The sequence below is a fragment of the Chionomys nivalis genome, chromosome 16 (genome assembly GCF_950005125.1).
Source record: "Chionomys nivalis chromosome 16, mChiNiv1.1, whole genome shotgun sequence".
Taxonomy (NCBI): Eukaryota; Metazoa; Chordata; class Mammalia; order Rodentia; family Cricetidae; genus Chionomys; species Chionomys nivalis.
In genome coordinates, this window is record NC_080101.1 from 8206543 (window position 1) to 8233148 (window position 26606).

The 26606-nt window shown below is 43.7% G+C and overlaps 1 protein-coding gene across 1 annotated transcript in view; it reads left to right on the forward strand.

Annotated features, from left to right (window-relative positions):
- The first annotated feature begins 2698 nt into the window (after positions 1-2698).
- The window catches only part of Ca8 (carbonic anhydrase 8), a 69597-nt gene continuing 45689 nt past the window's right edge, over positions 2699-26606 (forward strand). Inside the window, exons 1-3 of the mRNA XM_057791079.1 lie at positions 2699-2869; positions 3566-3757; positions 13564-13688. Of these exons, the coding sequence (XP_057647062.1) occupies positions 2770-2869; positions 3566-3757; positions 13564-13688 (417 nt within the window). The 5' untranslated portion in view covers positions 2699-2769. The remainder of the gene's footprint in view (positions 2870-3565; positions 3758-13563; positions 13689-26606) is intronic.

Below are 26606 nucleotides of genomic sequence, written 5' to 3' on the forward strand. Positions count from 1 at the left end.
GGACCATCAAGAGACGAGGGTAGACAAGGATGAGAAGGATCGGTTAGGGGGATGCGAAAACACAGAACTCTGAGAAGCGATCCTGCTTTCTCTGCTCTCTGACCTCCAGTGGAGATTGTCTCTTTCAGAGATCTCTGTTTATATCAAAGGACAGTAAGTTATACAGATCTTAGTTTTAAGAAATTGTTCTGATGATATGGTTTGACCTCAGTGCAAACACGGTGTGATCAAATAATGGCAGTTTAAACTCTAATACGATATTAGCTTAAGAGGGACCCCAAGTCCTCAGGAGACACTTCCGTTCATAATATGAAGCATAGATATTTTTAGGTTCTGACATTGGGTTTGGTAGTCCTTGTTCTATTTTGTCTGTTCAAGAATTGTCCTGTATCTTTGATTTGCATTTAGATTTTCTGGTGGCAGAACTTCATAATATCTAGAACTAGGAATGCCATCTTTGGTGGTAACACAGCAGGGGACCCATGGAGAGGTCTTAAAGTGTTGATAATTAGCAGTGTGTGAAGTACACAGTCTCAAAGCAATTAAGAATGGTAATTGAATATTTGGTTGCAGAGCAGAATGGCTCATAGGTAGCGGGAGGTGCTGCTTGTTTGCTTGTAGGAGATACATTATACAAAAGAGGTTGAAAATGCAGAAGAACAAATATAGGTCAAGTGCGTGCTTGTCTCACAAGCAGCCACATTTTTGAGTAGTATTGCCTTGTTACTGTATGAGACTCTATTAGCTGCAAACTTTAATATTAACTATGCAAACTTTCCACCTATCTCTTGTAAACATGGCACACTCTTTACTCATGAAAACTCAGCTGTCAAGGAGAGCCAGCTGTCATTTGATTTGGTAAACACTTCCGTGTTCATGTACTCTAAATGCAGTGCAGTTCATGGTCACACAACGGGCCACAATGTCACATCTACGCTCATTTGGGAGGCAAAGGGGACTATTGATGATGAGTTCAGGATAACCCAGGGATTTTATTTGAGAGTCCTTGTATAGACTTTGCATGAACTTCATAAGCTTTGACATTTGATGAATGTGTAAATATATACAAGAAACTCAAAACAAATCCAGTCTTGTGAGAAAGAGTTTAGGTAAGGTGAGAAAGAAATGCAAATTTCCTTCTAGAGGAACATCAGTAGAAACTGGCTGATGCTTTCGCCAATGCTTATGGGAGAGTGGGCTGCTGTAGGCTACCTTAAGAAGCCTGCCTGGGGCTTCTCAAGGTAGAAGATACAATACCACTAAATATGTGGGGAGGCCGAGAGCACAGGGAGAATTGGGGGTCTGATTTCTCTGTCCTCTGGCTGGGGAAGCCAGTTGTACAGCCTTTGTGCTAAGGAAAAGAAATGACAAGCTTGAAATCCACAGGTTATGTCAGTGCTGAAGCTGGTCAGCACTTTTCACTTCCCGGAAAGTGGTCGATTAAAGCCAACTCCTGATTGCTTCTCCTTAGACTCCATCTGCTTTCTGAAGATGTAGGTAACAGACGGCAATGTATTTTTTTTTTTTTAAAGTTAAGGTTCCGGCCGGCTGTGAAGGATAGGAACCCAGCACCTTAAAGTTCCCCAATTAATCACCTCCATCCTGTTTGAGGAACTGGCAAGCATATAGATGTTATGATCTAGGAACCACAGTCCATTAATCTGCTCGCACAGGGTATATAAAAGGTAAATTGTACTCCAGGTCTGAAGCTGAGCTTATTATGCAAATATATCTCCTAAGAAATATGAGCTTAAAAAAAAAGAAAAAGAAATATGAGCTTAGGAGTTACTGAACAGGGCAGGAACTCAGGACTGAAGCATTAGCCCAGGGTTGGGAAACATGTTTCAGAGGTGACGGCTTGACCTCTTTGGATCGGGGAAAGTTCCTGTTTGTTTTGTAATGTGTGCATTTCATTATTTGCACGATTTCACGAAGCACTTGGGAGCTGTGTATGCAGTAAGGTGAGTCAGAAGCAGTACCCCAGACTTAGAAAGTGGACCAAACTCCCCATTTCAATGTCTTTGAAATACATTTAGTAAAAACCTTCCAAACTATACCTACTTCTTGATGCTAAATTTTCCTTTTTTTTTTTTTTTCTGAAAATGTTTGTAAGAGTTTCTTGGGGAAAACAATTCTATACTCATTTTCCCTGTGCTCTAAGGACGAGTTAAAAAGTAAAACTAGCTCCCAGGACAGCTCCCCAGGCCCGTGGTGCAGTGCAATCCCGGTGTTTGCAAACACGAGGCCTGTGTAGTTCAAGGTCATTCCTTTCTCCACAGGGAGGAGTTTGAGGCCAGACTGTTTTTCCTTGAGACCTTCTCTCACAAAACCAAGCCCAACAAAACTTACGGGGTAAATGATGGAGAATAAACCGTCTTGCCCAATCTTGTTGAGTTTGCGGTCTTCAAACCCCCTCCCAAAGCAAGGCCACCCATCCGCTCTTTTTAGGGAACTGCCTGGAGTAAAGTAAGCGCCCCGGGCCAGGCTGGTCTTGGGGTCCCGCGGCTTCTGGAAGGGCTCCTAGGGCTTGGGCGCAGCAGGTTTCCTGGGGAGCAGCAGCCCCAGCTCCTCTTTCGCTGGCTGCTCTCTCCGTGTGTTCGTGTGTTGGGGGTGTAAGTCGGGGGCGGGTCCTCGGGCCAGACACGCCCCCACCGGCCTTAAAACGCGCGAGCCCGCGTCCGATTCGCCGCTGCTAGTGCTCGCGGGGACTGCCACGCTCCGCGCGGCCCCCAGCCCCGCGCCGGTCGCACCCGGGTCTCACAGCTGCCCATGGCTGACCTGAGCTTCATCGAGGATGCAGTCGCCTTCCCCGAGAAGGAGGAAGACGAGGAGGAGGAAGAGGAGGGCGTGGAGTGGGGTTACGAGGAAGGTAGGATCGCGACGGGGCTGCTGTCGTGATGCGGTCCCGCACCTTCCCCTTCCAGACTGCCTGACTGCGGTTCGCACCAGCTGTGCCCCAGCAGCCCAGACCCCAGCAGACCTGAAACCCAGTTGCTTTATAGTCTTGGGGAGGTACAACCAAATGCGTCCGGAATTGCAAGCTGGGTCAGGGCTCTTGGTGACTTTAAAAGCAGTTTCCTGAATCTCTCCCTGAAATCCCAGGGCTCCTAATTGCCATCAATGCCCATGTTTACTGCGTGCATGGAAAAGAAAAGCACAAATATATGTATGGGACACTGTGTTTTTTAAACAAGTGTTCCTCCTTAGCATGTTGAGCGTTGCTGATATTTTCTAAGTATCGCACATAATTGAACTGATAAGCAGAGTAAATATCTGTGGTATTGTTTCTAATCACTTAAAGATGACTTAAGTTCCCCAAATCCCCAAATCAAGTCATCTGTGTGCACAGATATAAACACAGTGAAGGATTTTGTGTGTGGTATTGTATTTAACAACAGATCACTCACGTTATGAATGTAAAAACTCATACACATTTCTCTCATTTCATTTATATACAGATGGTAGCCATAGCTATGATGTCAAGGATTATGAGTTTTTATGTTATATTTTACTGTTATTAACTAAAAAAAAAGCCTATTGTCAATTTTTGTCATTCTCTCATCAGGTGTTGAGTGGGGCTTGGTGTTTCCCGATGCTAACGGGGAGTACCAGTCTCCTATCAACCTAAACTCCAGAGAAGCCAGGTACGATCCCACGCTGCTGGATGTCCGCCTGTCTCCAAACTACGTGGTCTGCCGAGACTGTGAAGTCACCAACGACGGGCACACCATTCAAGTTATCCTGAAGTCAAAATCAGGTATTTGGGGAAGCATGTTTCTATGCTCTTGTGAGCAAGTGGACAATCTCTGATTTAACTTATAGGTTTCAAAGGGGGCACCAATGCCCTTTCTAGTTTCATAGCTCTTTACATTTTCTGAGAATCAAGAAATAGCTGTGGAGGGCTCAGAGGAGAAGTGATGGCTGTCTCAGCTGGCCGTTCTCCCAGCGCTGTGCCTGGAGCCGCCTCTGTTGCTTGAGCAAACATTGAACTGTGAGGAGAGCATGTTTACAGGCGTGCTTATTTGAGTTTTTTCTGCTGTGCATTTTGTTCTAAATTATCGATTAGCCAAAATCATTTAATCACACTTCCTTGTTTTACTAGTTTATGAAACCAAAGATCAGAATTTACTTTTTAATGTCGCCCATATTTAATATAAGCTTTTCAAAGTGAGTTTCCCTTCTCTATTTATGACAGTTAATAGAGGATTTTAAGGACATCATTTGAAGGACAGTTAAGAGCATCCTCTGAATCCAACCAGATATTTAAATGGAAACCAAGCTCTTTGTTCTATTTTTAATTCCCACCCCCTTCTTCTTGAACCTAGTTGAAATGAATCTGAAGTGTTTTGTTGAAAAATTAAATTTTCAGGGAAATTGGTTTTTCAGCTTAAATGTAGGAGAGATGAAAGCAGATTAGAAAAATAAGCATTAATGTTGTGTTTTCCAAGGGAAGTAATGGCTGTTTTCCTCCTCGAAAGAATCAGAGTGTGGTGAATGTTGAAGTGCTTCACAGATGGGCTGTGCTTGCATTAATTCCAAATTGATAGACTAGGTATTTTAAACCATAAAACCTTCAGGTCTGTCATTAGACAAGGAAGGTGCGGATTCCTTCCTCTAACTCCTGTTTAAGAACTTTATTCGGAACCTGTGAGAGAGAGCATGTATCTTCGAAGCTCTTGTGAGTTTAATCAAGGAGGGAACAGCTCCTGAAGGACAGTCTGTCTTTTGTCTATGATTTTTACCAAGTTCACACACTGAACTTTGAGCCGAAATCAGAATGTTTCAGAGTTGTTCACCCTCTGGTCCTTGTATATTTTGCATTACTGTGTACTTTGTACGCTCCTCTGCCCGTTTCCTCCTCTGACTTCCACTCCGGAGTGATGGGCAGGAAGAGCTGTCTGTACTTCTGTCATGATCCTGGCTTCGTCCTCCACTCCCTTGGGGACTTTTCTCCCTCACGTGTCCCATTCTCTTTCTGTCACTGCCGTAATCTCTCCCATACAATATTTGAACAAACCTACAAGTTAATCGGTGCCGTGTGTGGTGGTGCACACCTTTAATCCCAGCACTCCAGAGACTGAGGAAGGTTGATCTCTGTGACTCCAGGCTAGCCTCATCTACTTAGTGAACACTTACCAAAGAGACAAGTAACTGAAAAAAAAGGGTCTTGATTAGTGTATTACTGTTTCCTGGGATATTTCAGCTTCTTTAAATGCTGAACACTATAATCCATTTAATGGAGTTTTTTCTTTATCAAAATTGACTGCAGACATAATTTGAACAGTTGGCTATTTCTGCACATTCTCTACTTCTAGCTACAGCTTATCTCATCCCACCTACAATTTCTGTTTTTCTCTAGTAACAACCACTTTGAACCTTTAAGAATTACTATTTTGTTTTTTGAAATTATAATATAATCACATCATTTTTCCTTCCTTTCCCTAAACCCTCACATATACCTTTTCTGGCTTTCTTTCAAACTCATGACCATTTTAAAATTAATTGTTGTCATATACATGTATGTAAATGTACATACATATATATTCCTAAATATATAAATACAACCTGCTGGTTTTGCATTACCTAGGTGTTTCTTTTCAGGGCTGAACCTTTTAAAATGGTTTCTCTTTTATTCTTAATACCACCTTTATGTTATTTGTTCTGCTATTTAAGTGTTCTGCAGGCTCCCTGCTGTGGAAGGGGAGGTGGGTCTTATAAGCCTCTCCTGTTCTGGTTTCGCCCCATGTGCCTAAATTATAGTTATTAAAATTAAACTCAAAACATTATTGCTGTGACCTCGCACCTACTGTTTCTATTTCCTTTATGGAATCTCCCCCCACCACCCTGAAGTTACTGTATTTTTGTTTACTTATTTTTAAAGTTACCTTACAGGAATTCACCTTTAATGCTGACAGATGACAGTGCCGTCTCAGGACATCAAAGCCACCAAGTCATCCTCCCTTCCTTCTTGTCCTTTCTGCTACCCTGGGAGCTGTCCCTCCCTGTCCGTCCGTGCTGACACTGAAAAGCCAACACACACACACTTTCAATTTCTGCTCTCACACTTTCAGTTTCCAAAAAACTGCTACTGATTTTTGAATTCATTTCCTTTGAATTTACCGTTCAGTGTTTCATGAAAACGAGATCTTCCTTCGTTCTTCTCTGGAGCCTTCTTCCTGGCTTCCTGTTTATTCTGGGCTCCTGCTATCAACTCAGCTCTATCTTTTCCTCTTGGAGGTTCCTGTCAAACACCTAGTGAACCCGCTCTCTGCTGCTACTTAAGAATGGCCCTAAAATGCAGTCTAGAAGCTCAGTTCATGGTGGGAGACGCTTCAGTCTGGTCGCATGGTCAGTAATGGAAGCAGACATTGACCTGGTTGTGTGGGAGAGATAGCTCTGGAGGTTGGCGGAGGTTGGCTCAGCGTCCTCAGAACGTACCTGCTTGTTGCTTCTGCTCTTTTGAGGCACAGTGGGTGGGTAGGTGGGGAGAGCTGGCCCACGTGTGGATGTTTGCATTCTAACTGTTGCAACAGCCAAGAGAGTGCCACCATATGCTATGTTCCTATTCTCTGTCCATCTGCCAAGGACCATAAAGGCAGCTGTCTGATTATGGAGAGTGGGGGTGCAGAGTGAACCACTCTTTTAAGAGACCTTCATTTCCTGTTTGCACTCTCCTTCTCTGTGCCTCCACCCACATCCAGGCACACCCAATGCCCACCAGTTCCGAGTCTGCCCTGGTGTCCTTTTCCTTTTGGCTGCTATGATAAAATGTGTTTTATAATAATAGGAGTGTCTTAGTTAGCATTTCTTCTGCTGTGAAGAAACACCAGCTCTTATAAAGGAAAACATTTAATTTGGGGTAGCTTACAGTTCAGAGGTTCAGGCCATTACCATCATGATGGCCACATGGCAGCATGCAGGCAGACATGGAGATGGAGAGGTAGCTGAGAGTTCTTCATCTTGCACAGGCAAACAGGAAGCAGTTTATCTCACTGGGAGTAGCTTGAACAGAGAAGACCTCAAAGCTCACCCCTACAGTGACACACTTCCTCCAACAAGGCCACACCTCTCACTAAGATCACTCCATTTGGGGGCCACTTTCTTTCAAACCACTAAAGGGAGTTTCAGTCTTCCAGTTTTAGAATCTGGCAAGTCTCAGCTCGGGGTGTGGGCAGATGCAGCACCCAAGAAGAACGGGCTTCACTGCGTAGACTGCACCTCGTGGTGGTGGTCCTCAGGCTGCAGAGAGTAAAGGGAGCACTATTTCCATTCTTTGGGGCAGAATGCACTTGGAACTGGCTTCAGTGGGCCACGTCCTGCTGCGGGTGTGCCTCCAGGGGGCGTCTCTGCTGTTGCCTCTGTTTTACTAGATCAGAATGTCTGGCCAGCCAGCAGCTCCCTTGGTTGCTTTGGCTTCTCTCTGTGCTTTTACATTCTCCCCTCAGCCATCCTGCCTGGCACAGTCCTTTTTGTGTCACGAGGCTTGAGGAGGGAAGGGAGCCGCTGGGGAGGGACGTGTTCCCTGATAACAGTGTGATGTCTTTCACATCTCATCCATTTCTTTATTCATTTTTCTGCTTTTGTTTTGCTTTTGGGATAGGATCTCAGTAAGTTATCCAAGGCTGGCCTGAAAATCACTGTGTGTTGGAGTGGGTTTTGAAGTCCCGGGAATCCTCCTGCCTCTGTCTCCTACAAGCTAGGATTGTAGCCATGAGTGTCATATCCCACTCACATGCTTCTAAAAAACTTGTTGTTTGAATGATTATTTTTGTTATTGTGTGTGTGTGTGTGTGTGTTTTGAGGGTTCATGAATAGGGAGGTCAGAGGGCAATTTTATGGCCCTACATCTCCTTCCGCGTTTACAGGGGTTCTTGGGATCAAATTCAGGTTATCAGGCTTTGCAGAACGTGCTTTTACCTGATGAATCATTTTGCTGGCCCACAAGTTATCATTTTAAGGTAAAAAGCAATGTTCATAGGATAAGTGCCGTGGTCTTGTTTTAGGGACTAAGGCTGAGGTTTTGTTACCGGCTGTTGTGATCTTAGTTCCTCTGAGGATACCTGTGGCCATAAACACTTTTTTCATGTTTTTATTGTAAAAAACAAACAAACAAACAAACAAAAAAACAAAACTCAACTCACAAAGAATTGCCCCAAATGATGACACCACTTTTGTAGTATAATTTCATTGTTTAACATGGTTGTCTTGCTGACACAGTTCCTGTACACGGTCACTGCCTCACAGTGAACTTGAGGCATTTCTTGAACTCAGCTCCTAGCCTCCCGACCGTGAGGCTTTGCTGAGACTTTCTCAGGCTGAGGCCGCTGCTGACCTTCCCACATGCTCTCTCCAGTGGGAACTGTAAAAGCCTGTCAGATTCCAGCTCTGCTGGGCTTGAAGTGCGGTGTGTGGAAATGCTTTGGCTGGTCTCCGACAGTTATCTGAGGGTTGTTTTAGTTTTGACTGCCTTCTCCCTGCCAGTTCTTTATTTCTTCTTTAGCGTACTGGGCTGTCTAGCTTCCTCCTCAAGGCTCCTGTCACATAGACACTATAGTGGAGAGACTGTGTGCTGCTTTGTTTTGGGCTGTTTCCATCAACAGACTGGCCCTATGTTGCATATCCCTTGGCGGGTTGGGACAGCCTCCTCTTGAACAATCCAGGGGAGGAAAGTCAGTCCTTGCTGAGGAAGACATGCTTCACGTGAGCCATTCCTAAAGCCAGAAAGTTCTATGGCTTCACCAATATGTCCAGCTCAGAGTTCGGGACCTACAGAGAGCAAATGTATCAGGCTTTCACGGGTGTCCTTTGGAATGCTGCTGTCATTCTGTGAGGTAGGTGGTATTTTTCCTTTCTGACGCTGTCATTGGTTTTTTTCCTCCCTCTTTGGGGGGGTACCACCTAGCTCCCAAATAATTACACACATGGAGACGTTTCCTTACTTATGAATGCCCAGCCGTAGCTGGGCTTGTTTCTAGCCAGCTTTTCTTAACCTAAATTATCCCATCTACCTTTTGCCTCTGGGCTTTTATCTTTCTCTAGTCTATACGCATTTCTTCACCCTTTCTCCGTGGCTTGCTGTGCAGCTGGGTGGCTGGCCCCTGATGTCCTCCTCTCCTTCTTTTCTCTCTCTTCCCTTTCTTCCTCCCAGATTTCTCCTCCTGTTTATTCTCTCTGCCTGCCAGCCCTGCCTGTCCTTTCTCCTGCCTAGCTAGCTGAGCTCTTTGTTAGATCAATCAGGGTATTTTAGACAGGCAAAGTATCACAACTTCACAGAGTTAAACAAGTGCAGCGTGAAAGAATACAACACATCTTTGTATCATTAAGCAAGTGTTCCACAGCATAAACAAATGTCACCCATCTTCAGCTAGTCTTCCACAGCATGACACATGTGCTCCTTCATCTCCCTACAAGTCCTGTCTGTCACCTCTCAACACTTGCTGGTTGTTTACCTCAGCAGTATAAACTCGAGACACTCTCAGCTAGGAGAATAAAGGACTGGAAACAGGTACTGGCTATATGACCTACCTGTGGTGTGAGAAGGGGAGGGCCTGGACGGGGCATGGCTGGTCTGCCGGAAGTCTGATGTGTCAGGAGAAGCGGGAGGTGCGGCTGTGCAGCAAACTCACTTGCTCCTTGGTTTCCTCTGGCTGGCAGAATGCAGTTGGCAATGTTATGTTTCTATCTCCTATGCTTTGGGTGTAGTAAATGTCAGTCTGAGGCAGAGCTGTTGAAGGGAGATTGTTCAATATTGAAGGGAAATTATTAGAGAAGGGTTTGGGGAGAAAGTAGGCTTTGAAGTCATCAAGGGTAAATATGCTTATAGGTTGGTGATATAGGGAGCAGAGAGCTGAAAAAAAAAATCCAAGGATATAGAGGAAATGTGGAGATGCTAGGACAAGGCATGACAACTCGTGTAGCATGCCCGGAAGATGTATTTGTGCTGTAGGGGTTAATGGGAACCACAAGACTGAGGATGTGTAAGAACACAGCCTTGAGGGACCATGAACGGAGTTTAAAGACTCCTCCCTGAGAGGAGTCTCAAGCAGCAGGTTGACCTGGGAAAATTAACACAGTAGCACAGGATGAGTTGGGATGAAGGAGAAAGAAGGATCTGGTTAAATTCAGTGCTGACCCGAGACTGAGGCTATTTCGGTATCCAGCGGAAAAGTAGGGCTGCCACAGGGCTGTATCGAGCTGTAGACTGCGGAACTCTAGTGATTAGTGAGTGTGTGGAGTAGGGAGAGGAGGGAATGGATAGAGACGGACGGGCAGGCGTGGAGACCTTGAGACTGGACCATGGCTCAGGTCCTGGCACCGTCTGTCTCTACATCTGGCACATTTCCACCGAGCCTGGAGTGTGGCCCATTTTCACATCCTCCAGTGACCAGGCCCCTCGCCCCATCATCTCCTTGAGTTGAAGAAGTTATCTAAAGCTGTCACGTATATTACTTGCTTTCCTATCAGGACTGATGAATGGCATGAATCTTCACGTCTGATGTGTACAGACTAAAGGAAACTGAACATATTTAGAATGATATGAAAAAATAGCATAACTATTAAAATATAATGACATTAGTTCTCATTTATTGTCAGTAGCTAGGTTCTCAGACCCCATGGTGGGTGCTAAACTCTTTCTACATTGTTCTTCTTGTTATATTTACTCATGATAAAGTTTATCTTATAAATTAGGCACGGTACAAAATTAGCACTATATAATAATTATATAAAAGTTATTAACACATATTAGAATAAAAATTATGGGGAGGAAATCTATTTGCTTGGATTTTTAAACTCAGTATTTTCAGTTTGTGATTGAATGACAGTGACTACAGATCAGGATGAGTTTCTAGTGAGGGCAGTCTGGTACCCAGGTGTGTGGCATTGCCCGAGCTCCGTCTGACTACAAAGGGTAAATACTGGTTTTATGAAATGTATTCTTGCTATCAGTCCAGGTTGGACTTCAGTTCTCCATCTTCCTGCTTCTGCCTCTGAGTACTGGAATTACAGGTGCATGCCCCCCTGTGCTCAGTGAGGATATTTTTACTTGGTCATCAGTATAAGAGAAACTGCTAGTCTCTCTGGCTCATCTGTGCTACCTACTGTAATGTCTTACAGCAATTTTAATTAGAAATGTTTACTTCTGGGTCTTTTATAGTTCTCAATCTAATTTTAGGCTATCTGGTCATTCCTAATCTTACCTGCCCAGTGTAGAGCCTCTGTCCATCACTGGTGACTTACAGTTTTCTCAGAACATATGTGAACTCCTTGGTATCTTGAGCCTTTCCCAGGCTCCTCTTCCTGCATTGGCTGAGGTTTTCTATTAGAATATAGAATATTAGCATATTCTTCAAGGTTCAGCTTGGCCGTCATTCCAGAAAGTCTTCAATGATTCTGTGTATGCTACCTGGTTCTCCCTTGGCCTTAGCTGGGTGTTTTCCTACTGTGCAAATGCTGTCTTCACTGTCTCTGATACTTCTTATTGGGAACATTGTTTAGGTACCTGGGAAGCCTGGCTTCACTGGAGATGTCTGTCTGCACTGGGTGCCTTGTAGGTGGAAATTTCCTGTCCCCACTTCCTGGTCCTAAATATCCACTCTGAGACTTAATATTAATTACAAATGTTTGGCCAACAGCTCAGGCTTATTACTAACCAGCTCTTACATTGTAAGTTAGCCCATATTCCTTATTTGTGCTGGAACATGTGCATGGCATGTTCATCTCCTACTCCCTCGCATCTGGCTGGCAACTCCTGACTCCGCCCTTTCTCAATCCCATCATTCTCAGTTTGGCTTTCCTGACTAACTTTATTCTGTTCAGCTATTGGCTAGTCAACTTGTTTATTAAACCAATCATAGCAACATATATTCTCACAGTGTAAAGGAATAGTCCACAGCAGTGCCTGGCTGCACTGGGGATGCCTGGCAGCACTGGGGGTGTCTGGCTGCACTGGGGGTGTCTGCCTGCACTGGGGATGCCTGGCTATACTGGGGATTTCTGCCTGCACTGGTGATGTCTGGCTGCCTGCACTGGGAGTACCTGGCTACTGCTGAGATCAGATCCTTTCGCTCTATCTACCCTGTGGTCACTCCACTCAAAATGTGTGTTCAGTTCAAATATATTGTAAAGGAATTCTTCTCTAGTCACTGCTTTTGAATTACATGGTAAATTTGTTTTCATCAAAGGATTATGAGGCTTAGAAAGCGTTAGGTAAATGTTTGTTCATCAATTTGTCACATGATTCTCTGATTTTGTAGAGCATTCCTTTGGGAGCTCTTTCTACATCTCTTAAGCATCATGGCAAGGTTTGGTAAAGTGCAGATAAGAAATGGGGACCTGTAGTAACAGCATCAACTAGTTTCAGCTTCTCTTCCCAACTCTGTCACTATGGGGAAATGCGACATGTCATCAGAGTCAGCACTTTGTTGCTTCATTGTAATTTCATTCAAATCTATGCCATCCCAACAAGGAATCTGCCAAGCAGTGCCAAAGAATCAGGGCCCAGAATGTAGTGTGATGTGGAAACAACCTGCTGAGTTAACTGTTTTCCTCATAAGCAACATTTGTAGACAGGCAGTGTAGTATCTGCAGAGGATCTCACTGGGTGGAGTCAGAGTGATGATTTACTTTGGTGTATGAACAGTCAATCTTAAGGCATAGATAGGAAGTACATTTATGTGGCACCTCAAACTAAATTCAGAATTTTGTTCCCTCCCTCCCTCCCTCCCTCCCTCCCTCCCTCCCTCCCTCCCTCCCTCCCTCCCTCCCTATCTCCCTCCCTCCCTTCCTCCCCTTCTCTCTCTCTTTATTTTATTGAGCTCTACATTTTTCTAAGGGAGTTATTGCAGGTTGTGAGCCGCCTCATAGGGGTGCTGGAAACCAAACTGGGATTCTCTGCAAGAGCAGCGACTATTCTTAGCCAGAGCCCTTGTTGGCTGTATTAATATTAATTCTTCTTGTATAATTTTATCAGCTTAGACCTTTTCTCTGATTTAAGTCTCCTAATGCTAGAGGATGACCCTAAGATGTGGCTTAGTTCATTGATCGATCTACGGCAGAGAGCAGATTTCCCCTAACCGTATTCTTGTCTCTTGATCAGTGCCCAGCTTAAAAGTCACAGTAAGGAACCAGGCAGATGACTCACTGGTTACAGCAGTCCTATTCCTGCAAAGGACCCGAACTTGGTTCCCAGCACCAAGTGGCTAGTTACTAGGTGGCTAGTAACTGATTGTAACTCTAGCTCTAGGGGATCTGACACACCGGTGCATAATTTAAAATAAATCTTTTTTTAAAAGTCTCAAGAAGGATTTATTTCCTTATCTAGTCCTGACTGAAATAAAAACTTAAAACATCCACACTATGACCAAGGTCCTATCTGAATGGCAAGCGTAAGTGAGTGAGACCTGGAGGCTGAAATTTGCCTCTGTATGGTTCTCATTTTGACTTTGCAAATTCAGTCTTTAGAGCCCAGGGGAGCTTCTTGGGACAATAACAACAGCATAATCAAAATGCCTCTCGTGTGTAAATCTTGTGACATCATTCAGCCGTGTCATTTTCTCTCTTCAGTTCTGTCAGGAGGACCGTTGCCTCAGGGACATGAGTTTGAACTGTATGAAGTCAGATTTCACTGGGGAAGAGAAAACCAGCGTGGTTCTGAGCACACAGTTAATTTCAAAGCTTTTCCCATGGAGGTAAGACTAATAATCCTGTAAAAATCTCATTACTTAGTAAAGAATTCGGCAATTGACTGAAAATGCTTATTTTTGAAAGTAGATGTGTAACTCTGGAATTTCATATTTGTGCTGTGATGAAGGAGTGCCTAAGAAAAGTCAGCTGGGGGCAGCTGATTAGGCCCACTGTGTACGTTCATCATCACCTGTGCCGCCTCAGGTCATAGAGGATGCGCACACACACGCACGCACACACGCATGTACGTAAGTACGCAGGCACGGACACACGTCTGAAGTACTCCCTACAGCAATTCATGAATTCACATACATTCTTTAATACCCAGTTAAAGTATCATATTTCCTATTGTACCTTTTCTGGGTTCCTGGCCTGCCTGGGTGGAATTCATCATCCTGTTCTAATCTCCTAGGGGACTTGATGGTTTCCTGTCATGTGCTCACCCTGTGGATTCGCTCATGTCTAGTCCACTGACTTCTTTCACTATGGTATTTTGAGGACAAGGTCTCCTATTCATTCCAATGCTGCCTCTTCTCATGTACCTCTTGCCAGGTTCATCATAAAAGTTCGTGAGATGATGGGATATCGCTGTTGGTGCAGGACTTTTTTTGTCTTTCTTTTCATAAGGAATCTTAGTTCTCCCCAAGAAACAGATGTTCATTGGAATCTAAAACCAACCTCCCTCCCTCCCTCCCTCCCTCCCTCCCTCCCTCCCTCCCTCCCTCCCTCCCTCCCTCTTTTCCTCCCTCCCTCCCTCCCTCCCTCCCTCTTTTCCTTCCTCCCTTCCTCCCTCCCTCTGTCCTTTCTCCCTCCCTGTTGTTTTAATTAGTTTCTAAGTCTTTACACCTTAACTACATCAGGCCTCATCTTCACCTCCATGTAGAATCATACAGACAATTGTCTAGTGGCTTTTCTGATTCGGATACCTGGCAGACATTACAGAGTACAAATCATCTAACATCTTCTTGAGAAAGAACTGCTTTGAGGTTTACTGCAATACTAGGCTTCTTTTTCCGCCATCCACACTTTGGATGGTCATCATAGTAAGGATGAACCCATTTCTGGCCAGATGCCGTGTGTGGATCAGCCTCCACGAATCAAAATCACCACTGTCTAATTTTATATACATCATATGTGGACTGGACAGGATTACACTGGAATGTTTTTCAGCATTTTCTTAATAATTACTTAAAAATCCCCTCAGAAGCTCAAGATACCCGTTTCATTCAAAAGAAGCCAAGCTTTAAAAGGGAAATGCTTTAAGGATGGAGGGAAACCCTGAATGGCAGCGTATTGTATGAAGAGGGCGCCAGGACTCCAGGAAGAGACGGTGGCATCACAATTCTGCTGAGGAAGGTTCCATGTACTTCCTTGCTCTTGGCTCTTTTTGTATTTTTTTTTTTCCCTCCAAGGCATAGAGACATTCTCTCATTTCGACTGTTTTAAAAAAGCATTTCACATCACCTCAGGCTTCTGTCCTGTCCTGAGCAAACGTGAGAAAGAAGAGTGTGCCCATACAACACCAAAGAGGAAGGGAGATGTTGTGCCTAGCGGTGGGAGACAGGGAGCAGGTCAGAGGGCAGGAGGGGCAAGCTCTGCCCTCCTGTTGGGGTTCTAACCAGTCCTCAAAGGCAGGGGTGCGGGGGGAGATGGGTGTAATGGAGCAGCTCGAACTGCAGGCAGGATTCTGCTTGTCACACAGTTCACAGCCTTGGGGAGGTTTTGTCATACTTTGGGGTTAGCGGTCTGTGCCCTTTCTGGGCAGTCAGATAGAATTTCCTGACCTAGTGGTGAGGTAGGTGTAGTTACTTGGTGGTGTTTTAACTGCTCCGTCCCATTAAGCACAGGAAACAGTTTATTTTTTAGTGAAGATTAAATTCTGGCAGCGAGGCTTTGCTTCTGTAGAGATATTTATATTTGGGATAATGGAATTACTGACTTTATTTTTTCCAGCACCATTAAGGAGTGGTGTTTGTATTCTTTGTTATCCTAGATTATCCTGATGTAATCCCAGGGAAAACACTTACATCAGTTGCCTGTCATTGGCGTGGACTGTATTCTATTGGTGTGTGAGAGCTGCAGTCTCACAGGATTTAGAGGAAGCCTGCTGCACCGCAGCCCTTAGAAGCAAAGGATAGAGAGCCCAGAGAGATGGCTCTGTGTCTAAAAGCACCCGCTAATCTCACAGAGGGCCCAAGTTCGGTTCCCGAGCACCCATGTCAGATGAATTTCAGCTACTTTTAACTCCAGATCCTCCCTCTTCTGACCTCCATTGCCAGTGCACACACGCATGCGCACGTGCACACACGCACACAATTAAGAATAAAAATTAACAACCTTAAAATAAAATAAAGGCTATGGACAAGGAGCTGGCTCTTAAGGAGACGGCTCTCCTGGTGTGGTGGCAGAGAAAGAGAGAGGATGCCCAGTGGGAGAACATTCCAGGGTCTGTAATGAGATGACAAATGAGTGTTTGCTTAAGATAACTCTATACTCATCTCTGGTGCTGAACAGCCACTAAGAGCACAACACCTCCACTGTGAAAATGTAGCCAGCAGAATGGAAAAAGGTGAAGGACCAGGCATTCTTTAAACACAAGAAGAGTTTTCAGTTTTCTCCCGGGGATGCTGTGCATTTTTTCTTGTCTTCTTCTTCCTTTTCTCTCCTTCCTCTTTCTTCTTCTCTCCTTCTCTTTTCTCGTCTTCCTCTTTCCCCCTCTTTTTTCTTTTTTGTGGTTCTAGGCAAGGAACACAGCATCTGCCTGATAGGCTAGTTAGTGCTCTCCCACTTATTTTCAGCATTCATGCCAGTCACGAGTCTCTGCCTTCACCACCATTCAGAGAGAGGCTTCTCTGTTAGGACTGAGAGCAGCCTTTGCGTTTTAACATAGGTGTTTAGGATATGGTGTGCGCGTCTGGCTACGCACAAGTTGTAAGTTAGTCCCGTAGGTCTCTATCTCTTTAGGTATGGGGTTTTGACCAGGTTTGTGGTACTAGGCATGGATTCCTTCCTGTGGGGCAGGCCTCAAATCCAGCCAGCGACCTTAGTGTCCTCTGTAACAGCTGTGGCTTTGTTACACGGGATGGCACACCCTGTCTGGCATGTTAGTATTATAGTTTGTAGGGTTCCCAGTTGTGCACGACCATTGATGCCTTTCTCCTCCCCGGGTGTCTGTGTCACACCTTCAGGATCTTTGAAAGCTACTAGCTCACTTCTAGCCTGATTTAGCCACATCCTACAACTGTTTTGTTTTTGCTCCATGTCCTGCCTACAACCACTTTTCCTTTTGAGGCAACGTAAATAGCCCACTCTGACCTTGACCTGCCTCAGGTGCCTGAGCTCTGGCGTTGCAGGTGTGGATCACCGTGGTGGATTCAGGTTAAGCATTTAACAAGCTCCTTTCACTCTGTTTCGCTCCTCGCTCTCCAGACGCAGGGGCATTCCTGGGGGTGGGCACTGATTCTGCACAGACTAGCACTCTGGGCTGGAAAGGCTCTGGTTTAAGAATGCCTCTGGTGGTAGGCCACTGTTGGGATATAGGCCCTGCTCTTTATTTAGGCTGTATTTAAGGAGCAGCTCTTGCTTGGATTCTCCGATAAGGCTGATGAATAAGCATTTTAGCGGTATATGGGCTGCTGAGTGAGGTAAGGAAGGAAATTTTCCTGCAGAGTAGGGATCTTTACTTCTCAAGAGTCCGGCCCTCCTGCCCCTCCACTCTCAGACATGTGCCAGCCCTGCAGATGTCCTGCATCCCCCTTTCTTTTCAGGAAAGTGGGGTGTCTACCATGAAATGCAGCCTTGGTACAACTGACTGAGGTTGCTTTGGGGGAAAGAAGAGCTGCCATTCAGAGGAATTAAGACTGCTGCAGGAACATGGGGAGCAGGGGGAAGATAGAATAGGAGCGGGGAGGAGGGAAGGGCAGAAGCAAAAAATGTATAGCTCAATTTAAAACAATAAAGTATAAAAAAATGACACTAAGAGAACTTCTGCAATCTTCATATCCAGCTTCTCTCTTTAGCTTTATCATGTCAATAAAGTTTTATTGTTTTCAATGAGAAATAAGATCTTGTCTCTGAATACTCTCAATATTAGTTGGCAGTCTGGTATCCTCATGGGACTTGCACATTGAGCCCCCTGGCTAAACTGACCACTGTCTCGCTAGTGGTCACAGCTGGGAAACCCAGCAACAAACGAAATTATGTTTCCTGAATTCTGCCAAGCCCTTGCCTGTTCATTCCATGGAAACCATGGCCTCTGCTTTGGTCCAGCCTGTGTACCTTCTCGTTTATTATGTGTGTGTGTGGAGACCTACCAGATTACTAAATAGACGATAAAGTTGCGATGTTGAGCAAATAGAAATGTTCTTGTGGTTGCACTGCACTGTGAGGTTCCCGCCCTTCCTCCCAGTCTGACCGCCAGCTTGAACGTTTCCTTTGATTTTTCCATCTGTAAGCCGTTCCCTCTCCATCACTGCTGGAAGGTACGCAGAAGGTTGTTTTGTCAAGCGACATCTGGAAGAAGCATTTGTGTTCTGACTGACTTTATGATACAAAGCAAGTCAGTGTAGACCAATAATAGTCATGGGATGTAATTAATGCATGGGTAGTTGTACACTTGAGTTCTAACCGACTAATGCTCTGTAATGAATTATGTCTCATCTCAGCATGCTTTCAGATGATAAACACTGATTTTAGTATTTAGTCTGGAACTGAGCAGCTGTCTCTAATCTTACATGTCTTTGTGCATTCCATCCATCCATCCATCCATCCATCCATCCATCCATCCATCCATCATCTGTCCCTCCATCTAGCTGAAAATACATTTCAAAACCTACTGTATAGGCGACTCAATGATGGGGAGATGGTGATGAATGTACCATGAAGCTTGTAGCTTTTCACATAATGCATGCAATGTATGTGATTTGTGTCCTCCCCACTTTTGTCCTAAAAGGGAGAATATTTAGATATAAACTAGTAGAGTATTTGGATATGTGTACACACACACACACACACACACACACACACACACACACACACGACTTAGAAAGGACCTCGCCCTCTTAGCCATCCCTACAATATGCAAATCCTGACCCTTAGAAGTTAACGAGAAGACCCTTTGAAGGCATGAGAATGTAAATATCATCTGAGTGATTGATGTTTGCTGACCATGCAGAGCATCAGCTAGTGTATGAAAGACTTTGTGCCTGACATAACCCAGGCACACTGCTGTGGGATGAATTACTTTCAGTAATCTAGCAAAGTCAGAACCGGTGAGATTTAGGAGAGAAAGCCCTAAGGGGAAGAACTAAGAAAGGAGGTTCATCTAGGAACCGTGGGCAGTCTGACAGGCATGAGAGACCCTTGGTTCCGTCTAAGCTCTTCAGTCTTGGATAAGCTGGTAAGCTGAGCTGATTCCAGGTTCCACATTCCCATGTAGTGGGCAGGAATTTAGCTCAGAGGTTGAAAGAGTCAACCCTTCTCTCAGTCCTATGACTGGAAAGAGATGGGAGAATATCAGGGGTGATGGACCTCAGTGGTTGTGAAGATAAAATCTTTGTAGTTACCACAAATAAGACATCCAGAGGGGATGTGTGGAGAAAAAAGTAGAAAGTCTTTATTTGATCTTTCTACCTTCTTCTTCCTCTTCAGTTGCATACACTGGTATTTATACTCCAACGGCTAGGCTCTAATCAGTATCTCTTTCTAAGGCCCACTTTTCTGATGTCTTTTTGATTACAATTATTATGCATACATAAGAAATAGAATTTCCATTTTTAACCATCACTATTCTAAAGACGGTGGGGCCTGGGAGAGTAGAGCCGATAAATGAAGTGGACTAAAATCTCATGTAATAGCCAACTATATTCAGAGCCTCAGACAGTTTATACTCTGAGAGTTAAAAAGGTCAGATGAGTAAATTTCTCTTGTGTTCAAGCTGTATTCATAACAATCACAGAGACAAGTCACACATGACAAGACCATGTTTTTCCACAGAAGCATATAGTATATTGTAAACATTTACAAGAGCAAAAAATGATGAGAAATCTGAAATAAACTCACTCCTATCTACTACACCTGGGAGGAGCCTGAAAACACGTTCCAAGAGCAATCCCATGTTTTGAGGAAACTGAGGTCTCAATTCTCTTGTTTTCTTGGAGTTTTCTCGAAAACACTCTGAATTCTCCTTACATGACTCCATTCCTGAACGACGTTCCAACAGTGAGCTGTTTTATAGTGGAATAAACCTTGATCTGGGGAAGATAATGACCTGACAGTATTAAAAGCTACTGGGGAGTGAGAGGATGTTAGACGCTTTCTAACCTTGCAATATCCTTTGTCTGACCAACATGCTAGTGTTGGTTTGGGTTTTGGTGCTTTAGTTTGGGTCCTGGGTGTGTGGCACAGTGGCAGAGAGCCTGGCATCACACAGATTCTGTGTTTCGAACTGTGAAAAAGGAAAACAGAAGAAGCTACAGTGATGGTTCTAGGATAATTGAATTTTTCGCTAATTCTTAGATGTGATTAAACATTTTTTTCTTTTAGTGTTACAAGGCTCTGCACAGCAGTAGATCTCTCCAGAAGCCTGTAACAGCACCCAATTTCAATATTATCACATAGAAAGGCAAATTTTGGTGGTGGTGATGGTGGGGGAGTGACTTCCCAGGAGGCAGCAGGACCTGTTGAGTGGTGTAAAGCAGAAAAAGCTACATACTGACTCTAGTTTATTGTGTGGTTGTTCGGTTTCCACATAGTTGTTTAACTTAATTTCCTCATTGATACACATAAAATACAGTTGTCCCTGACAATGTGAAACAGAGAAGTAAAAACCTACTAGTGTAGGGGCCACAGAGATGGCTCAGTGGTTAGAATACGTGTCTTGTAAGGAAGAGGACCGAATTTGGACTCTCAATACACAGTGGTAGCCTGTGTCCCTAACCTCAGTGCAGGACCACAGAGATAAGTGGATTCCTGGAGCTCATCAATTCAGTGCAAAGACTTGTCTTAAAAAATGTAGTGGAGAGTGACTAATGGAGGTACCCAGTGTTGACCTCTGGCCTCCATAGGTACGTGCACAAGGCCATACACCCATGAGTATAAACAGGATCATGTCAATAATAACAGTGTAAGCATTGCAAATACCATCTACTCGGTTTCTCCTATGATGGTAGAAGATGTTGTTATTAAGTATGGTCTGGTATTTACCCTATGTTTCCTGAAAACATTCCATGAGCATAGTTAGGTGTATTCGATGGAAATGCTGTCGAGTTACTCTGTTTTTCAGAAGCTCCAAATGATCAAGAAGGTAGAAACTAGAGTTTTAAGTTAAATGTAAATTTTAATGATGAACGGAAGATATTTAAGACCATCTATTGGGAGGCCTTTCCTATTCATCCCGTTTTGGAGACCCCACAGCAAGTAAATTCTCTGAACCCAACCTAACAAGTTGTATGGTTTATTCAGCGGAACTGTTTTATAGGCTCCAGAAATAGTGTATTTCCCTGGAATATTTCTTAAGATCTCTACATTGGCGAGTTTAGCCAGGAGACCCAAGGGAGAGATCCTGTCTCCCCAGGCTGCTCTTTGAACTGTTAGGAAACAGGGTGCTATGAGAATTCTCAGATGGACTGTAAACTGTCACCTTTGCTGTGGGTGGAAACACTGGAGACAGCACAGTATGAGGCAGGAAAGGGAGGGGAGAGGGCTAGGCAGCTGTGCCTGTGCAGGAGGGAGGGGGTAGCCCAGATATGGCTAATTTGTTAACTTCCTAAGAGTAGCTCAAATTTCACATAAGCTTAAAAAAAAAAAAAAGGATGAGGAAGGAACAGTTTGTATTGGAGGAGTAAAGGCTGGCTTTGTTTAGGGAAAAGAAATCTCTCACTATAGAAACCAGGAACAGGGAAGCAATTCCTCAGATTTCTCCACTCATCCTATAAGTTCCCAAGTTCACTATCTCACCCTTTTGAAAGAGGTGGGGCTGGGTGGTGGTGTTGCACACCTTTAATCCCAGCACTTGGGAGGCAGAGGCAGGTGGATCTCTGGATTCTAGGCTAGCCTGGTCTACAGAGCTACTGCCAAGATGGCAGAGACAAACTGGAGCAGCAAGGAAAGAGAATAGTGTTTTTGATGCTTGGATCTATTAGGAAAGGAGATGGGGGAGCAGCTGATGTATTTGGTGAAGAAATGTTTGTGTCTGTGTTCAAAGCAGCACACCATGAGAAATACGAAACGTAAGAAGACAGTTTTTGTTTGCAGTGACTAATAAAGAAATGTATTCCACACCTGACTGATGTTAAACGACGTTGTAGAGCAACCCAGGACAGGTTGAGGAAGTGATGGCTGTGTGTGCATGGCTGTGCTTGGGGTTGTCCTGGATGACAAATGTCCAGGAGGCAAAGAAGTGCTTGTTCTCCACAGGGTGGCAGACCTAGCCACAATGACTGCTCGTCTGGCGAAGGCTTTTGGGATGTGGGCAGTAAAGAGGAATACAGATTGTGGAAAAATGGGTTTCTGCGAGGCTCAGAGAAAACTAGAAGAGGATGGATTCTGGAACTGGGTTTTTATAATGGAGTTGGAATTTACTGGATAATCAAGGCTGTGAAAGTTGTTTCTGGGAGAAGAAGCAGCATTATTTTGGGCAGAAATTCTGGGCTTTTTCCAGGGTAGGAAAGGGCACTAAATATCCTGGAGTTGGGTTCGGAAGACCCTGACTCCGGCCTAGGAATTAGACTCTAGTCTCTTTAGGAGACCAGGAGGTATAGGCATATTTAAGGAAGGAGATTGTCACGGTGAGACTAGGGTGGTGAACTGGGAACGGGGCAAGGAGGAGGGAAGAAGAGGGAGCTGTGAAAGATATGAAAGAAGACATACATAGACAAGGCAGATTAGAGCTAGCCATTGGGAAGCTGCCGAGCTATGAGACATGAATAATGAAATATTATTGAAATGAGTAAAGAAATAATGGAATCCTTCAGACTGAATAACCCTAATCCCAAATCCTGGGCACCAGAAGTACTTCTGATTCATAGTTTTGGAATAAATGCTTGTAACAGTGAGATATGATGGGGTTGATTCAAGTCTGAATAGGAGATTCATATGCATTCCCTATAAACCCTGCACATATGGCTTAACGGTGAATTGTTAGTGTGTTTATAATATACATGAAACGGAGCTCCACAGTGTGGAGTTTTCTACTTATGATGTCATATTAGTTTTGAAAAAGGTTTGGATTTTGTAGCATTTTGGAGTTGGGGATGTTTGTTGCATAGTTGAAAACATTGAGTTACTACAGTAGGGAGATGATGTAAGGAACTAGAGAGCGAGTTCGTGGGTTTTAACAGTGGTGTCATTTTTATCTTGGAACTGTCTACAGTGCTTTTAGTTCTGCCCACTTTCAAATTGCACAGAGAATAATAACAGGAGGTCCTGGCCCCATGGTGTATTGATAAAGATGCCCTTGACTACGCAGAAGGTGAAGACATAAACATGTGTGAATCTTTGCTAAGCTGCTTATAATTGGAGTCTTAACTATAAACTCTCCATGTAAGTATTGATTAATTCAACACTATTAATTTTATTTGTTATTAATTGCATTTATTATCGATTGTTAATCACATTTAATTCACACTGCCAAGTGGGAAGTTTGGCTTTAGAATGCTCTCTCCCTGTTTTGGTCCAAGTGTCTTAATTTATTGATCTCCACAGGAGAATGTGTATTTCTCCTTTGGTTTCCTAGGCAACACCTACCACACATCTTATCTGGTGATGTTGTTTTGAAGGTATTTCTCTTGCTAGCTTTGTTCCCTGAAATTGCCACCACTTGCTGCTGTTGATTGCTGCTTCTGAAGTCTCTACTTCTTTATCTACTTCCATTATCTATGGAACTTTCCAACATTGATATCCATGTTTTGTCATGCACCGGTAGAAGGAGGTCTCATCACTTCCATATTTTCATATATAAAAAGGAGAAGACCATAAAGACTATGGACTGAGAGCAGCGCTCTGGGAAGCATTAGCTTTCCTAAGTCTCCTACAGTTGCCTATACCAAAAATTTAATGGACATGGTTTTGACTTCGAAGTGAAAACCAGTTTTGTGTCAAGCAATATAGAATTTTACTTAAAATGATTAGAATCTACAGTATTTATGGTCCTGGTCTAGGGAAAGCTAAAAACTTTTGGGGAGCTAGAGTTTTGCTTCTTGATTCCAGCCTGAGTTTTCCATACAGGGTGGGGACTGACTTGAGTGTACAGGTTTTGCTCAGTGATTGGGTGAGTGCTGAGTTCCCGGGGATGCTGAGATTTATGGCAAACTACACTGCCCTTCTCCCCAGACCTTCTGTCTTGGAGAAATCAGAAAAAGATAGTATAAAGACTGACCAAATAGCCTGAGTCAGTCTTGGCTTGATGCCCAGTAAGCATGTATGTGATACTTCTCATGAGTTGAGTTTTGAGCTTGAGTCCTTGGAGGAAATGATATTATTAATGATGCAACTTCTTTGTCATCTTATAGACAACCACATGTTCTTTCCTTTGCGTTTGTTATTAAAATTAATGCATATTTCATGAGAATGATCTGCACAGCTAAGATAATAAAGATGGCAAGTACAATGTATGTACCACACAAACAGCTGTGATGACACGGGATGACCCTATCTAGATCCATACAAGCCCTAGGGATACTTTAAGCACTTTTGTCATGTTTGCTCTTTGTTTTGTTGAGACTGTGTCTGTCTGAGTAGCGCAGTCTGTCCTCCCCTCTCGTGCTGGTCCTATAGGATTTCACACCCATATAGGTACTACCACACCCAGCAAATTTGTTTATTTATTTATTTTTCTATTATCTTTGCTTTCTGGGGTGCTGACAATGCCCTTTACATGCTAGGTAAGCACTCTGTGGCTCAGCTGCATCTCCACCATGATGATAATTCTCAGATTGTGAATAAGGTATAGTGTCTAGAAATGTTTCCCCAGATCAACATAAGCTACATAAAATATAAGTTTTGTGCCGGAAAGTGTAAGTGAAGCTTCTTATCTGAATTCTGGCTCTTACGCATTGATCTCTTTCCTGTGTTCAGGTGACCATTTTGTTTGATTTTGAACTCTGACTGTTTCTGTTCAAATTCCACTTTAGTCAAGCAACCTGATACTGTAGATTCTCATAACACTGGACAGGATCTGGTCTCTGTTTGGAGCAGTCGTTTCTTAAGCTCCAGTTTTATAAAATACCCTTTACAATTGTTTGATAACATCGAGTCGTCTCTAGCACCATGGGAGTCTTAGCAGATCTCAGGAGTGCCCTCCCCTTTCATTCAAACCAACAACGTGGTTCACAGGGAGCTGGTTGAAGAATAGCTCTTTGTGCCCCTCTCTTGAGCAACTCTCTCAAGTTGGATTAGCATGTTTTGATTTTAAAGTGAGTTACAAAACGTACATAAATAAGGAAGTACTTTGTGAGAAAAGCATACACGTGTGTTTATCCGGAGCCTTTTGTCTTCAGCTTAGGGCCTCCTTCATTTTCCTGTGGTTGGAAGGGGGAAAGACAGCTAACTACTCAGGGGATGATTTGGGTAGAATTTTATTACGTGTGTTGCTGTGTATGCATGTGTTTGTTGAGCCTGTCAAAGTTCACTCCTCACAATAGTCTGAAGACAGGGGGTTATATCGTTGGACAGTCTTATGCCCATGCATTGTCTTGTGAGCATGAGGTTAATGCAATAATGCATTCCACTGCAATTCCCAGGGGATGGCGGGAGTCCTGTTAACGTTTCTGAAGACTGTCTATGAATCAGACACATGGCAGATCTTATTTGGTCCATTGTATGCATGTTTTTCTTTCTATTTTTCAACTGAATAATCAGGTCAAGGAGCATTAAATAAGTTGCCCAAAGCTACTAAGGTAATGGATGAGATGAGACTCTCATTCTGTCTCCCCTGCAGGGTATGCTTTTCTCACTTCTAATAAAATGATGCTGATTTTTGGTTTGGATAATCCCAATTGAAAAAGCCCCGAGAATACTGTATTACCAGATGAGTCCCTTGTAGATAAAGTGAGAATTAAAGTGAAGTGCTGTCTCTTTTCAGCATTACCAGATAAATTCATTTAATTGTAAATAGTTTGTCTATTATAATTGGATCTAAAATATTGTTCTGAGTAATGAAATTATTAGGCAAAGTATGAGTATAGAAACTTGGAGGGAAGCTTACTGCTGCCACTGTACTAAATAACCATCATCTTTAACTGCATTATAAATACTTATTTTCACACGCACAAATAAGTGTAGCTCTTACCCTTCATTAAAGAAACTTCTCTTTGCACCGGATAGAGACCCTTACAGGGAAACAAAAGGAAGCCAGTGTTCAGCGAGGAAAGAACACTGCTCCAAAGGAAAAGTCGTTTTATAAATCACACAGACAATTGGGTGCCTTTGAACCGGTAGAGTCTTACCCCAAGGAATACTACAAATACCGTTTTGTTACTGTCATTGGTAAACACAGCACCCTGTTCCTCTTTTCCCCATGTGACATGGTTCCTAATCAGGTTTAGGCAGCAACGACAAGGGATGTCAGGCTGAGAGCGAATTCCCAGTAATGCACTCTCTGATCCACGTGTCACCAAGACATCTGTCTACATCTTGAGATGTACTTCTCGGAGAGCAGCCACATCATGTCTGAGTAGCGAGTCTCAGAGTTCTGCACTAAATCCACCTTAATTGCCAATGAGCTCACGGACTGGAGTGACTAGGGAGAAACCCTTCTATTTAACACTCTAAACGGTTACCTTAGTCATGTTAAAACTCAATACCTTTTTGTCTTTCAATCTTTGATATCATAGGGATATTGTTTCATTCTTTATGAATCTTATCTCTGTATGCCTAGTGTGTACAAGGCCTTGGGTTTGATCCCTGGCACCATGAAAAAACAAAAC